Source organism: Oncorhynchus mykiss, chromosome 1 (genome assembly GCF_057628025.1).
Source record: "Oncorhynchus mykiss isolate SJ-2025 chromosome 1, ASM5762802v1, whole genome shotgun sequence".
Taxonomy (NCBI): domain Eukaryota; kingdom Metazoa; phylum Chordata; class Actinopteri; order Salmoniformes; family Salmonidae; genus Oncorhynchus; species Oncorhynchus mykiss.
In genome coordinates, this window is record NC_143022.1 from 80,453,502 (window position 1) to 80,470,113 (window position 16,612).

The 16,612-nt window shown below is 41.7% G+C and overlaps 1 protein-coding gene across 49 annotated transcripts in view; it reads right to left on the reverse strand.

Annotated features, from left to right (window-relative positions):
* LOC110529831 (ankyrin-3) overlaps nucleotides 1–16,612 on the reverse strand; it is a 163,084-nt gene that overhangs the window by 60,298 nt on the left and 86,174 nt on the right. For 25 of the 49 annotated variants that reach the window (XM_090241726.1, XM_090241718.1, XM_090241659.1 and 22 more), the window contains exons 2-7: nucleotides 8,327–8,428; nucleotides 7,762–7,860; nucleotides 6,949–7,047; nucleotides 4,234–4,332; nucleotides 2,721–2,906; nucleotides 72–170 (exon numbers count right to left, since the gene is read on the reverse strand). In XM_090241726.1, coding sequence (XP_090097852.1) covers nucleotides 72–170; nucleotides 2,721–2,906; nucleotides 4,234–4,332; nucleotides 6,949–7,047; nucleotides 7,762–7,860; nucleotides 8,327–8,428 — 684 coding nt within the window. Of the gene's footprint in view, nucleotides 1–71; nucleotides 171–2,178; nucleotides 2,203–2,720; nucleotides 2,907–4,233; nucleotides 4,333–6,948; nucleotides 7,048–7,761; nucleotides 7,861–8,326; nucleotides 8,429–16,612 lie in introns of all 49 variants that reach the window. The other 24 variants (XM_090241594.1, XM_090241583.1, XM_090241573.1 and 21 more) reach the window with 1 other exon arrangement.

Genomic DNA, 16,612 nt, shown 5'->3' on the forward strand with positions numbered 1-16,612 from the left:
ATTGCTCCATAGAGTGTAGTGGACTGTTGCTAGTAGCTCCTCCTGTCCAGCAGAGGGCGGAGCAGCATTACCCTGGCCATGAAGTCCACAGCTCCCCCCCGATTCAGCAGAAGCGTGGCCACGTTGATGTTGCCATAGTGAGCAGCGATGTGGAGAGGAGTGAAGCCGCTCTGAGGAGAGCAGAGCACACAAACACAACGACACAGGAGTCAGAGACGACCACGGGACTGGTAATCACTCTCTCAAATTACACTCGCGTAAGTTTACAGGCTGCTACTGTACACATCAACAATTCTCACTGTGGCAGAGCAACTCTTTGTTTTCAAAACCCAAACACAGATCCTGCCGACTAGAATGTGAATAGTAGCCTATGTTGACGTTCATATGACATACCATTCAAAGAGATCATGAGCTTTCATGATTATTTCACCCTTACCACAGTGTTATACTGGACCATAACACGTTACCTACCACACAATAAGGTTAGACACAGTGGCAGGAAGTCCCCAGTTACAGACTGTAGTTTATGTAGAATTTCAACAACAGCCAAGAGGCCTTGTCGTGTCAAAGCACAAACGTACCATAAATACGTTACGTCTTCACATGTCAATGTAACGTATATCGTTCAATGGTGATTTCATAATGAAACCATGGCTTAGAGGGAAACAGCTGTCTAAGCAAGAGGAATATAATGGGAAAGGGCACATCAGGGAGGAACTTTTAGATAAAGCTATCTAATGAGGGATATCATTTAAGATAAAGCCAATAATCCTGCACAAAGCAGGTGGTCACCAAAGCTTCCTGCACATAAACCACTAAAGTTGTGAGCATTATAAAAACTGTTCTATTTCTATTCTAAAAGGATAAACAAATCAGCTTGACCTCTGAGGTTTCATACAAATAAGAGATTGATATGATTAAGAAGTGTTTAATACAGAACTGTGTCAATATCTCTGTCATTCACCATACGACACAGATGATTCCATTACATTTAAAACACATTAGGAGTTAATCCAACTATCCAAACTATTGATTGGCAATGCTTTTAGCATCTACTATCATGCAGTGCGGTTAAGGCTCAAATATCTACATGTACAAAGCCAAGTAAAGATACTAGCCATGCCGGCCAAAATAGGCATTCTGAGAGGGCAGTCCTCTCTGCCATAATTTGGCGTGGTGGAGTCCTTACCAACAAGAGGTAACTCATGTCCCATGCACTATGGAGGTTGGGGAGGTTAAGATATACAGTACCAGTCAAAATTTTGGACACACCTACTCAAGGGTTTTTCTTAATTTTTACTATTTTCTTCATTGTAGAATAATAGTGAAGACGTCAAAACTATGAAATAACACATATGGAATCATGCAGTAACCAAAAAAAGTGTTAAACAAATCAAAATATATTTTATATTTGAGATTCTTCAAAGAAGCCACCCTTTTCCTTGATGACAGCTTTGCAAAACTACCTCATGAAGTTGGTTGAGAGAATGCCAAGAGTGTGCAAAGCTGTCATCAAGGCAAAGGGTGGCTTCTTTGAAGAATCTCAAATGTAAAATATATTTGCATTTGTTTAACACTTTTTTGGTTACTACATGATTCCATATGTGTTATTTCATAGTTTTGATGTCTTCACCATTATTCTACAATGTAGAAAATAGTCAAACATAAAGAAAAACCCTGGAATGAGTTGGTGTGTCCAAACTTTTGACTGGTACTGTAAATGCAATCTAATAAACTAACAAGTAGACCATTTCTCTGCTGCTGGGAGGCTGGGTTCTTTAACAAACCTAATAGGCCAGATTATGGTGAAAATACAGTATGAAAAACAGTAACACTTAGGTATTGTAAGTATTGTGTCATAACATTATTTATCATTAACCATGTTATGGCAGGATATTGGTCTTGGAACCCATGGAACCTTCCTAGCCTCCAGCTACAGATATCCACAGTCCACATCAGTATTAGTAAGACATGATGCAATATTACAGAGCTATCTCTATCTACCAGTAATAAGAGACACACTACATGGATGAAGTGATGGGGAAAATACAAAAAGAAACAGAAAAAGAAGGGAGATATGGGGCTGCAACAACACTAGTGCATGATACAGGAGGTTGTTTTCTGGATTTGTTTAAGCTATGATGGATAGAATAAGTACAGTACAGTGTACAGGTATACCTCTGTCGTTTTATTCACCATCATCTAGGGGAGACGGCACAAGGCCGGCCAAGAGAGGAGAGAATGGGTGGTTAGTGTGTGCACAACATCCCACAACGAGGAGAGATTACAGGTGGAGTTACTGGAGTAGGTCTCTAGTTGGCCAGAGAGGTTTTGAATCGCTCAACTTTATCCAGAAACGGTTGTTAATGTTAAGAGTAAAAGTTGCAAAGTTCCAAACAAAACTGTCAGTTGTGGTTAAATTGTTCTGCAGGATATAAGGTCACAGTACAAAATCAGCTATGTCTCTTTATATCCAGCTTTCCTTCTCTCCTCTCTGTATTGTCTTACTGAGAATAATGTAATGCATTATCACACATGCACCTACACATTATTACACACAAACCTCAAAGTAAAAAAACATAAGAAAACATTTAAATAAACAAAGACACACAATTTGATTCAAACGTATGATCCTACTCATATAAGAAAAGAGCCAGAAAGACAGAGGTGAGAAACAAAGGGAGAGAGACAACATTTGCAGAATGTGGTGTAGTGGTCACCTTGGACTCCACATCTGCGTTGCGGTCGTTCTGGAGCAGTAATGCTGCAGCCTTGGTGTCGTCCTTGCGAGCGGCGATGTGCAGGGCGGGCAGACGCACCTTGCCCTTGGTGTCATTCTCCAGGAGCAGAGACACCACTTGGTCATGCCCCTGCTGCAGCGCCACCGCCAGAGGGGTGAACCCGTCCTGTTAGAGGGGGATAGGGGTAGTACTGTATTACTAAAGACAATGTGTTACAAGAACAGTGGGGTATCGCTATGGGAACAGCTATGCCTGCTATGCTTTTTTATGTCTGTATGCCATTTAGATCAGTTTCGGATAGATGACGTCATAGAACCTCATGCAAATTGAAAATATTACAGAAATCTAGTAGGGTTAATCCATGAGTTCACTTTTTTTTTCATTTTCGTGCAAAAAATGTTTTTATCTTGATTAATCGCATTGTCTGAAAGCCTTGAAAATACAATGAAAATATCCAAAATACATGATCTATACATCTAAAAACCGCAACCCCCCCCCTCAAAAAAAAAAATATAATTAATACCTATATATGTTGACATTGAGGTTAAAGAAAGAGTGCTTTATAAATGTACCTGATTTTGCTAACCGTTACTTAGGATAAAATCAAGACGTCAATATTCTTGTAATGCTTTTGTATAAACAAATCTTACATTACAGCTCAATAATCGTGATTAATCACAGCAGATCCTACGATTAGCTCGATTGCATTTTAATGACAGCTGTAAAATCTATATTACACAAAGTCCAACCAAATATTTGTCTTTTTTCCTTTTTTATATCCTTTAAAAAAAATCTGTTGACAACACCAACATTCCAAAATGTATTGTACTTAAAACATAAAGATGTACATTTCACACAATATCCATTACATCTGACAGCAAGCAGGAGCATGTACTGCATACATTACATAACAGTAAAGAACACTTCTCTCCCACAATCATACATCACTTACATGTTACAAAATGTATGTGCATGTGTGTGTGTGTGTGTGTGGACCATTTGCTTTCTCAAGGACAGTTTTCTTTCTCATGTTGGACCAGTGGACCAGACCAGTGGTTTTTACTGGTGGATTTTCATCAGAGGCAGCAGCTCCTGGCTCCAGCAGCAGGCAGCTCTTAGTGTAAATGGGCCATAGAGGCTGGCAGGGGGATAAAGGACTTTATCTCCGGCCTGCTCAAGGTCATTCAGCTCTACTACACACTACCAATCAATGAAGCGCTGCCTGCTGAAGTCCCTGAATGCAGCATGGAGGGAGAGAGAGAGAGAGAGAGACTGACAGAACCAGATTGGGAGAGAGTGAGTGAAGGGGAGGGAGGCAGTTTACACGTAGAGATAATAGGGAGGAAGGGAGAGAGAGAGGGATAGAGAGAGAGAGCAAGAGAGAAAGCAAAGGACAGAGAGAGAGAGACAGACAGCGAGAGAGACAGAGAGAGAGAGGGCAGTAAACAACATAACAGGCAGGGTGGGAGGGATGGAGGGGACACACAGGTACCTCGGTGGCCATACTCTGGCTGGAGTTGTGTTCCAGGAGGAAGCGAACCACCTCAATATGGTTCTCCTGGGCTGCCATGTAGAGCGGGGTGAAGCCATTCTACAAGAGAGGACCAACAGAAAACTCATTACAACAGCAACAATCAACCATAAAGCACACAGAGTAGCCTATTTTATGTTATAACGTGGCATTGTTGAATACTCGTTTCTGATTGGCTTGAGGGCATTATTTCCAAATAATGCAAGGTACAGTTTATCAGCAATGTAGAATTCAATGTCTATAGTTAAATCTAGAATGTTCAATGTTTGAGTTGCTTTTGAAAGCAAAAGTCGAATTGAATACATTATTGGCATGGTTGAATTAGATTTTCATAGTAGCAAGCTATAACTAAAGGCCTGGTTAGCTAAACAATCAAGTATTTTTCTTTGGTTACCAAGGCAACTACTGTAGCTACTGTATCTAGTAAACTTGCTAGATACTTCAGTGGATGGTGAACACATTAGATTAGAACCATGGTATAAAACGGATAATCAACTCGGTGCTCTATGCGTTCTTTGGCAAATAATGCAACTCTGTGGAAGGGGTTCCCTAGCGCATCGTGAAACACACCTAGTTCATTATTTTCCATAAAAAGCATTGCCCCTCGTTGATTATCCCTTACATAGAAAAATATATCATACTTTATCGTACCAGAGCTCAGAGAATTATATAGTACCATACAAAGTATATTACACAACTTCCACAGTAACTGTGCTTAGTGAAAATAAGCACTCTGGTGGAATTTTTTTAATTAAGAATCTACACTACATGACCAAAAGTATGTGGACACCTGCTTGTCGAACATCTTGTTCCAAAATCATGGGCATTAATATGGAGTTGGTCCCCCATTTGCTGCTATAACAGCCTCCACTCTTCCAGGAAGGCTTTCCACTAGATGTTGGAACTTTGCTGCAGGGACTTGCTTCCATTCAATCACAAAAGCATTAGTGAGGTTGGGCACTGATGTTCGGCAATTAGGTCTGGCTTGCAGTCGGCGTTCCAATTCATCCCAAACGTGTTTAATGGGGTTGAGGTCCAGGCTCTGTGCAGGCCAGTCAAGTTCTTCCACACCAATCCCGACAAACCACAAAGTTTGAAGCACAGAATCATCTAGATCATCATTGTATGCTGTAGCATTAAAATGTCCCTTTACTTGAACTAAGGGGCCTAGCCCGAACCATGAAAAACAACTCCAGCCCATTATTCTTCCTCCACCAAACTTTACAGCTGGCACTATGCATTTGGGCAGGTAGTGTTCTCCTTGCATCCGCCAAACTCCTTCGTTGGACTGCCAGATGGTGAAGTGTGATTCATCACTCCAGAGAATGTGTTTCCACTGCTCCAGAGTCCAATGGTAGCGAGCTTTACACCACTCCAGCCGACGCTTGGCATTGTGCATGGTGATCTTAGGCTTGTGTGTGGCTGCTTGGCCATAGAAACCCATTCTGTGAGCTTGTGTGGCCTACCACTACACGGCTGAGCCATTGTTGCTCCTAGACGTTTCCGATGTTTGTCTATGGAGATGCATGGCTGTGTGCTCCATTTTATACACCTGTCAGCAACGGGGTGTGGGTGAAATAGCCAAATCCACTAATTTGAAGGGGTGTTCACCTACTTTTGGCCATGTAGTGTAGCTGTTATCGGCAGAGTGGTTTGAAACTCTCTTTGTTATTGGTCTATTAACATATACCGCCTGGTGACTGCCAGGCAGGCCAAAATCATCCTACCAAAACAGGAAGAAATTTCAGGCAGTCATTTCAAACAGCTCTTACAGTAAAACAACATTATTATTATTTCCACAATTTCACAGTATTATTCCAACCTCATAGTGTGGAAATATACACTAACGTTCAAAAGTTTGGGGTCACTTAGAAATGTCCTTGTTCTTGAAAGAAAAGCACATTTTTTGTCCATTAAAATAACATAAAATTGATCAGAAATACAGTGTATACATTGTTAATGTTGTAAATGACTATTGTACCTGGAAACGGCTGATTTTTAATGTAATATCTACATAGGCGTAGAGGCCCATTATCAGCAACCATCACTCCTGTGTTCCAATGGCACCTTGTGTTTGCTAATCGAAGTTTATCGGTTTCAAAGACGAATTGATCATTAGAAAACCCTTTTGCAAGGATGTTAGCACAGCTGAAAACTGTTGTTCTGATTAAAGAAGCAATAAAACTGGCCTTCTTTAGACTAGTTGAGTATCTGCAGCGTCAGCATTTGTGTGTTCGATTACAGGCTCAAAATGGCCAGAAACAAAGATCTTTCTTCTGAAACTCATCAGTCTATTCTTGTTCTGAGAAAGTAAGGCTATTCAATGCGAGAGAAATTGCCAAAAAACTGAAGATCTCGTACAACACTACGTACTACTCATATCACAGAAATGCGATGCTATTTTAATGGACCAAAAATGTGCTTTTCTTTCGAAAACAAGAACATTTCTAAGTGACTCCAAACTTATGAACGGTAGTGTATATAAAACACAAGCAAATCACATTTTTGACTGAACTGGGCCTTTAAATGTTTATGTGAGGGGATGGCCTACAGTGTGAATCCTGTACAGATTCCTTATCATTAGAATGTGTGTATAATGATGGGTTCTGATGTGCTCTGTATCTATGACCTGAGCTTATGTATAGTATGTGTGTGTGTGTGTTATGGATATCCTACCTGAGACTGTGCGTTCACATTGGCTCCATTGGTCACTAGCTCTTTCACCACTTCCGTTTGGCCGGCCAGGGAGGCTATGTGAAGAGCGGTGTTTCCTTTCTGGATTAGAGAAGAGAATGAGAGGCATGTCAGTTAATCCCTCCCCCACATGTCCCAGTGTCCACGTGTACCTCATGGCTGCACCCCCGGCACATTGTTTGCATTGTGATGACAGTAGTGGCATATGCTGTGTCTACTAAAAGGACATAGATATATCCCTCCACTCTAGGTAGAGAAGGAATGAGTTGAAGACAGGTGTCTTGATTACAACATTTAAAACAAAAAAGCAGGAGTGCAGATATCATGCCCATTCAGCCAAACATGACCTTTACTGTGCCTCCTTAGACTAGTGTCTGAGGTTTCATTTGAAGAGCTGAAGAGTTTGATGTTGAGTAGTTTGAAGACTCTCCTTAGTGTTGCATTCTTCATAGTGCGCAGAATTGACATATAACTAGTGTCTGCTTCCATTGGGAGAGAGGGAACACTGAACACTAATGGTAGCTATAGTCTCTAAAGTCTTTCTATGAACAAACATGGACATGCTGCTGACCACACTGATGCTGACCACACTGATGCTGACCACTGAATGCTAAGCTCATGTTGTGTTTGTGACCAACTGGGTATCGAACCTGGGTCCTCTGCACATTTCACTGAATATCAGCCCTAGGAGCTACCATGAGAAAAGGTTCCTCATCATACTTGTAGTTCACTGAATCATCCCCTCGGTGTTGTCTGACAGCAACAAAGCAGTGACAGAAGCAGAGTGGGACGCACCTTGGTCGCCGCGTCCACATTGGCTTCTAGCTTCAGCAGCTCAGCCACCACCTCTACATGACCCTCCTTAGAGGCCAGATGAAGAGCATTCAACCCATTCTGAATGAAATGAAAGAAAGTAGTTTAAATACATCTATGGCACCCAGCCTACATTCTCTGAAAGAGAGACAGGTTGTGCCCATGGTGTGAGATTACTCAGACTTTCAAGTACATTCAAATTACTAATTGATGTTGTGACCTTGATTTAAATTTGACAAATGTATCACACAGCCACAGGATTAAATGTGTTTGATGGAAATAGTTTAAGTTACATTGACTGATACACTCTTAGAAAAAATGGTTCAAAAAGGGTTCTTCAGCTGTCCCCATAGGAGAACCCTTTTGAGTTCTAGGTAGAAACCTGCCTGGAACCTAGTGCCAAAAAGGGTTCTACATAAGGCTCTCATATGGGGACAACCAAAGAACCCTATTAGGTTCTAAATAGCACCTTTATTTTCTAAAAGTGCATATTGTGTACAAAATGGGAATGAATTGAAGAGCAGATGTTGGATGAATAGCAATCCACCTGGTTGCAGATGTTGATTTCTACCCCAGACTTGAGGTAGTCCAGGGCCTTCTCCAGGTTCCCAGCCCGCGCTGCTCGCAGGTAACTGGCATTGCTGTCCGACTAAGGAGATACAGAGAGAGAGAGAGATAGGTCAAATCCAGGCCACATACTGTAGTGTACATACAATCTATTTTCCTACTGCTGAATAGCAGAGGGCTAGAACGAAAGCACCGGTTCACATTCTCAGTAGTCACAGCGATAAACACTCACACACAAAAAAGTATATAACAAAATCTCAGATACTGGACCAGTCATGTTTTTCTCAAAATGTCCTTGACCTTCTGTAGAATTATAGCTACATTTCAACTGTATTGTAAAATACTGTATCAGTAGATAAAATAACACAGACATCCCAAAGATCAAGCAAAACCAATTGAGCGTTTATCCTAGTAAATGATGTTATTCTACGTCATCCTTTCTTCTTATCCCATACCAGGACGTTGTGATGCCAGCAGCGTCAAACACATTATATCCCATGACTCCTGAATCAACACAATGGTGGGTGGTCCTGATTGTCACTACCGAGACTTCTCTCTTCTGGTACAGACAAGAGAGACACACTCAGAAGACCTCCTCTAGACAGAGAGAAGGGCAATTCCCTGTGTCCCTGAGACTCTGAATTTTCACTATAAAAATGAATGTCAAACAAAAACCAATGGCTGTAAAGTTTAAATAAAATTTTAAAAATCTGCACAAGGACTAGTTTTAACAATTTCCACGGAACATTTTACAAAAACACATCTACTTGAAGAACAATGCAGTTGCAAAGTTTGGTAACAGAATGACGGTTTGTAATGTTTGTGCTATCATTCTGTTACCAAATTTTGCATCTGCACTGTTCTTCAAAGTAAATGTGTTTTTGTAAAAATGTGTTTGGAAAATGTTTTAATTAGACACTGTGCATATAGTTGCATGGTGTGTTTAACTTTGCAGTCATTATTTTTTGTTGACATACATTTTAATGTGAAATATAAGAGTCTCAGTGTCACTCTGTTGCCGTGGAATAACTGCATTATCCTTCTTCTGCTTGGTTCTTCATTAATTTAAAATAGAAAGAGGGCTTTGTGCACAAAAATAAATGACAACAAGCAATTTTTTGATTTTGCCCATTAAACAATTGTGTGTGTGTGCATGCGTGAGTGTGTGTCAGTGCATGCGTATGTATGAGTGAGTGTGTGCGTGTGTGTATTTGTGTGTGTGCGCGTGTGAATCCGTCTTATCAGCTCACGTCAGATTGTTCTGTTTGTGTCTGGGATACTTGACAGAGACCGACACATAGCAGAGTCTGCATATTTGCTGGCTGTAATTGTATGAAGTTGATTTCTAAAACCCAGCACCAGTGCACATGTCCTCAGAGCATGCAGTTGAGACAGACTGCTACATAACAGGAGCTCAGAGCTAAAATACCCCTGAATTAAACCAAGTCCCAGACCTTCTAATTTTAGCACATTTCCAGAGACACTTACAGTAAACTGGCAGACCCAAACAACATGAATGCCACAACCTTTTCCACACCCACATACTTTTCCAGGAATAACTGATGGGCAAAAGCTGGCTTGACAAACAGCCAAAATATAAATGACCAAGACATTTTTCCAGATTGCTCCAGTGATAGGGAATCAGAGTGGACTGTGGGAGCAATTTCAGAAGAAGCGTGTGTGTGTGAATCCCACAAGTGAGTGGAGAACCTATTCATTTCCTTGAAGTAAAACACATTAGCAGAGATCTAGTAGTATCTTAGTATCTCCGCTGTAGAATACATAAATGCCTGTTTCCTTTTCCAAACACAAGCCCCTAGGACAGAACAGTGGCAGTAAGCTATTCATGTAATTTCTTTGCTTTCGACATTGAAGAGATTAGTGGTACATACTGTATGGAAAAATGCCATAATGTTTCTCATTTAAATATTTTCAGTAATAAAACTGTAGTGCAGTGACTATGTATATTAGTATAGCTAAAGAGCATTGTTTTGTACATAACAGAGGCAATAATTGTGAATGTGAATCTGAGGAGGGCTAATATCAAAAGTGATGACCATCCTATGACCTCTCCAGTGTTGGACAACTCCTCCTTAGCCTAAAACACTACGTGACACCTGTCCTTCACCGTGAACTGTTCAGCCAGCTGGCAGACTCCTTTGCCCATTTAACTATCCCATCCACTCCAGACCACGTCATTAAATTACCCCTGGAACTCTTGCGCCAATTGGTATTTTATCAGTTAGAGACAACACATTATCTCGATGATTTGTAGTGACATTGAGCTCTGGACACCAAAATATCCAAAACAAAACATGCAGATTTATTTTTTTCTTGTGCAAATACACAAGCATACAAACTTTCCCACAGTGTATGGTGGCTGTAAGTGACTGTCAAGGATCTCTGAGAATAGCGTATTTGTTCAGTGTCAGATGCTTGATTCAGACTTCTGACATAAACATGTGAGGCCTCTTACTGTTCCGCTGTCTCATTGCTGTTGACAGTCAGAAAACGACACATTAATTTATTTGTCAAGCCATGACGTCAACATACAAAACGCAAGACATGCATTTTTAAGTACCGTCCTTCTTTTACTTTCTAGACAAGCACACCAGGCTAAATGTACTTATTGTAGCCTATGCAATTTCATTATACAGAATATAATTTGGAGTTTTTAAAAGTACAGGATCATGGATGGTGTTTTTGCAGGATACTGTGCTAGTGCTCCTCTGAAGCCTTGTGCCACATTAATTGAAGAGCCCGCCCATTTAAGCCTATATAACTGACTTATGTTCGTCAGACATTTATTTCACAAGCTATAAACTCTCTCCATGGTCACCACTCTCACCAAGACATTGATGAAGTGATCACGTGCAGTGTTTCCCTGAAGACGTTTTGCTATGTCTATCATTCACCATAAGGGAATCACTCAGATTCCCCGTTGTTCTTCAACATTCTGCTGTAACGTATCTAAAGGGGATAACCTCTCAAGGAAATTGAAGTGGGAGGAGGAGTGGGAGGAGGAGAGCGCGTAGATGTGGGAAATAATTAAACAACGAGCAAAGTGATCATGCTGTTTGTATGTTGCTGCTATGAAAGTGAACTGTATGCGATGGTGATCAGGGGAGTATTCATTCCGACGATTCTGTTGAAAAAACATTCTTAAATGGAAGCAAACAGATCAAAAACGGGGATAAAAATACCTGAATTTGTGCAATAGAAATGATTACACCCTAGATCAGCTAGATGCAGGCAAGAGTGTGCAAGGCGGTATTGTGAATGTGTCACTGTCTGTCACATTGATTACTCACATTTTTACACCTACGTGGTAAACTTTCACTAATAAGCTAGGTTGTAGCAACCTCATGATGGGATAGGGAAAATGTTTGTATCATGTAGTTGCCTAAACCTATCGCTGTTACATTGAGCTGGGTGAATGGAATATGAGTGACAGTCATCCAACATGCTGTAATAGAAATAAGGCCATGCGCATAAAAAATAAATAATCGTCTTTCCTTATCTTAAACGGCACTGACCGCCCCTGATGTACATGGACTGTACAAAACATTAGGAACACCTGCTCTTTCCATGACATAGATTAACCAGGTGAAAGTTATGATCTCTTGTTAAATTTACTTCAATCAGTGTAAATGAAGGGGAGGAGATGGGTTAAAGAAGGAATGTGTATGTGTGCCATTCAGATGGTGAATGGACAATACAAAATATGTAAGTGCCTTTGAAAGAGATATGGGAGTAGGTGCCAGGCGCACCAGTTTGAGTGTGTCAAGAACTGCAACGCTGCTCGGTTTTTCACGCTCAACAGTTTCCAAGAATGGTCCACCACCCAAAGACATCCAGCCAACTTGACACAACTGTGGCAGCATTCTTATGGGACACCTTGTAGAATCTATGCCCCGACGAATTGTGTATGTTCTGAGGGCAAAATGGGGTGCAACTCAATATTAGGAAGGTGTTCCTAATGTTTTGTACACTCAGTATACAAAGGCAACTAGGCAACAGTCATTTAAAAGCATTCGCTCTATCCCAGGCAAATGACTAGTGACACGAGTGACAGTCATTTCAAATATCATCCCATCACATTCAAGTCGGAGAGAGAAAACCGTCTTTGTGTATGAAGCCTTACAGAGGATGGAGACAGATTATCTTTGAAAATATGATTAAACTTTGCAGAGCAGAAGTTCAAAGAAATTAGGCCATTAAAGAGTAGGCTAAGCCTGAAGGAATCACATTAATCTACAGTTAGATAAAGCTGGATGTCAAAGGAACGGAGGCTCCGTCGTTCTGATTCCCTGTTAAAAGAAAAAGCTCTAATTTACTGATTCAGTCTAAATTAGAGCTTTACTTACTTACAGCATCTCACAATGGCAACCATGTGGCACATTTAATGTTAAGCTGCTGTAAAAATGACAATCAATATCTTCATGTACAGTATGCCTATTAGGAATGTGCTCTGCTGTGTGTATCCTCCTGTATCGAGGCAGAGTAGAGCTGCAAAGATTTTTTTGCTGAATTAGTGTTTGGCCCAGATTTCACTTATGACATCATTGAGTCCGGGGATTACTGTTTTGTGTGGAGTGATTTTCTCTCCAATATCTCCCACTGACATGATGTCAAACTGACAGGTAGGTAGTATTATGGAACAAAAACACACACACCCCCACACAGAGGCACCGCAACGCATCAACAGACCGATACCTTACAGATTCTGCGCGCGCGCGCACACACACACACACACACACACACACACACACACACACACACACACACACACACGTCAGTGCTCCAGACTGCTGGTTAGCTCAGTTGGAGCCCAGAACCCGTTGCATTGTCTCATTTATCCCTGGCCCCCCATCAATACAAAAACACAGCCTAGGGCCACATGAGCTCAGAACGCCCACCAGTGCCAAAGAGCATCGCCCCACCACACAGACATGCACTTTCCATGGGGGAAAAACAACACGGTTGACAGGTTAATGCATACATTGTGGAGCTGTTAGATAGATATAATTGCAAATCGTTACAAATTGATGTTTTTCTAAAGGCCTGTTGGTGTGGATGGATGTGGACCCATACTAGAATAGTGAATTAATTATAATGGGGTTGTATTGATAGCAGGATTGGAAGCACTTCCATTTGTTTGCATTAACTCACATTGGCCGATTGTGAACAACCATTACAATACAAATCCCCATAGATCTCAAAGACATTTACTGGCGCTACATAATGGTTAACCCCGGGTAAAAACTGTCAAAGCCAAAAACAGAATATCATTATGCCTGGATGATGTTGAAGTGTAAAGGATGCAAGAGAAATGAGTGATAAGTGACTATGCTACATGTAATATCAGTTTAGTGACCTTCATGCAGAGGATGGTATGCGGTTTCAGTGTAGATCTATATTGCACATGGACAATGACGTGTAGAATAGCTATTTAGATTAATTTAATTGATGGAAGCTCACAGACAAAGAGTGTATAAAACATTAGGGCATGGACTCTACAAGGTGTTGAAAGCGGTGCCTGGAGCGGTCTTCTAGTGAGGCTTCGGAAGTGCGCACATCACCCAACACTTCAGAGTATATTACTCGCTAATGTCCAGTCCCTAGTTAACAAAGTCAACGAAATTAGGGCAAGAGTTGCTTTCCAAAGAGATATCTGGGATTGTAACATACTCTGTTTCACAGAGACATGGCTAGCTGGGGACATGCTGTCGGAGTCCGTACAGCCAACAGGATTTTCAGTGCATCACACCGATAGGAACAAACATCTCTTCGGTAAGAAGAAGGGTGGAGGTGTATGTTTCATGATTAACGACTCATGGTGTAATTGTAACAACACGAGCACGCCCAATTTTTCAGTTTTTGATTTGTTAAAAAAGTTTGAAATATCCAATAAATGTCGTTCCACTTCATGATTGTGTCCCACTTGTTGTTGATTCTTCACAAAAAAATTCAGTTTTATATCTTTATGTTTGAAGCCTGAAATGTGGCAAAAGGTCGCAAAGTTCAAGGGGGCCGAATACTTTCGCAAGGTACTGTAGGTATGTAACAGTTTGGGTCCAGGGTGTGTCCCCCTTTGAAGAGGGGGATGACTGCAGCAGCTTTCCAATCCTTGGGGATCTCAGACGATATGAAAGAGAGGTTGAACAGGCTGGTAATAGGGGTTGCGACAATGGCGGCGGATAGTTTCAGAAATAGAGGGTCCAGATTGTCAAGCCCAGCTGATTTGTATGGGTCCAGGTTTTGCAGCTCTTTCAGAACATCTGCTATCTGGATTTGGGTAAAGGAGCTGGGGAGGCTTGGGCGAGTAGCTACGGGGGGTGGGCGGAGCTGTTGGCCCGAGGTTGGAGTAGCCAGGAGGAAGGCATGGCCAGCCGTTCAGAAATGCTTGTTAAAGTTTTCGATAATCATGGATTTATCGGTGGTGACCGTGTTACCTAGACTCAGTGCAGTGGGCAGCTGGGAGGAGGTGCTCTTGTTCTCCATGGACTTTACAGTGTCCCATAACTTTTTGGAGTTAGAGCTACAGGATGCAAATTTCTGCTTGAAGAAGCTGGCCTTTGCTTTCCTGACTGACTGCGCGTATTGGTTCCTGACTTCCCTGAACAGTTGCATATCGCGGGGACTATTCGATGCTATTGCAGTCTGCCACAGGATGTTTTTGTGCTGTTCGAGGGCAGTCAGGTCTGGAGTGAACCAAGGGGTATATCTGTTCTTAGTTCTGCATTTTTTGAACGGAGCGTGCTTATCTAAGATGGTGAGGAAGTTACTTTGAAAGAATGACCAGGCATCCTCAATTGACGGGATGAGGTCAATATCATTCCAGGATATCCGGGCCAGGTCGATTAGAAAGGCCTGCTCGCAGAAGTGTTTTAGGGAGCGTTTGACAGTGATGAGGGGTGGTTGTTTGACTGTGGACCCGTAGCGGATACAGGCAATGAGGCAGTGATCGCTGAGATCCTGGTTGAAGACAGCAGAGGTGTATTTAGAGAGCCAGTTGGTCAGGATAACGTCTAAGAGGGTGCCCTTGTTTACAGACTTAGGGTTGTACCTGGTGGGTTCCTTGATGATTTGTGTGAGATTGAGGGCATCTAGCTTAGATTGTAGGACTGCCGGGGTGTTAAGCATATCCCAGTTTAGGTCACCTAACAGAACAAACTCTGAAGCTAGATGGGGGGCGATCAATTCACAGATTCACAGTTCACAGTGTCCAGGGCACAGCTGGGAGCTGAGGGGGGTCGGTAGCAGGCGGCAACAGTGAGAGACTTATTTCTGGAGAGTAATTTTTAAAATTAGTAGTTCGAACTGTTTGGATATGGACCTGGAAAGTATGACATTACTTTGCAGGCTATCTCTGCAGTAGACTGCAACTCCTCCCCCTTTGGCAGTTCTATCTTGACGGAAAATGTTATAGTTGGGTATGGAAATCTCAGAATTTTTGGTGGCCTTCCTAAGCCAGGATTATATTACCGCCTGGTATGGCAACTGCACCGCCCACAACCGTAAGGCTTTCCAGAGGGTGGTGCAGTCTGCACAATGTATCACCAGGGACAAACTACCTGCCCTCCAGGACACCTACAACACCCGATGTCACAGGAAGGCAAAAAAGATCATCAAGGACAATAACCACCTGAGCCACTGCCTGTTCACCCCGCTTCCATCCAGCAGGTGAGGTCAGTACAGGTGCATCAGAGCTGGGACAGAGAGATTGAAAAACAGCTTCTAACTCAAGGCCATCAGACTGTTAAACAGTCATCACTAGCACAGAGAGGCGGCTGCCTACCTACAGACTTGATATCATTGGCCACTTTAATAAATGGAACACAAGTCACTTTTATAATGCCACTTTAAGAATGTTTACATATCTCACATTATTAATCTCATATGTATATACTGTATCCTTCACTATCTATTCTTTACTATTTATTGCATCTTAGCCGCTATGTCATTGCTCATCCATATATTTTATACTCATATATTCTCATCCCAATGTGCATCAGGTTTTGTTGTGGAATTTGTTAGATATTAGTTTTTTTTGTGGAATTGTTAGATATTACCTGTTTGATACTGCTGCACTGTTGGATCTAGAAGCATAAGCATTTCGCTACACTCGCAATTACATCTGCTAACCATGTGTATGTGACCAGGAAGGCTGGCCCATGTTGACTCCAATGCTTCACAGAGTTGTGTCAAGTTGGCTGGATGTCCTTCGGGTGGTGGACCATTATTAATACACACAGGAAACTGT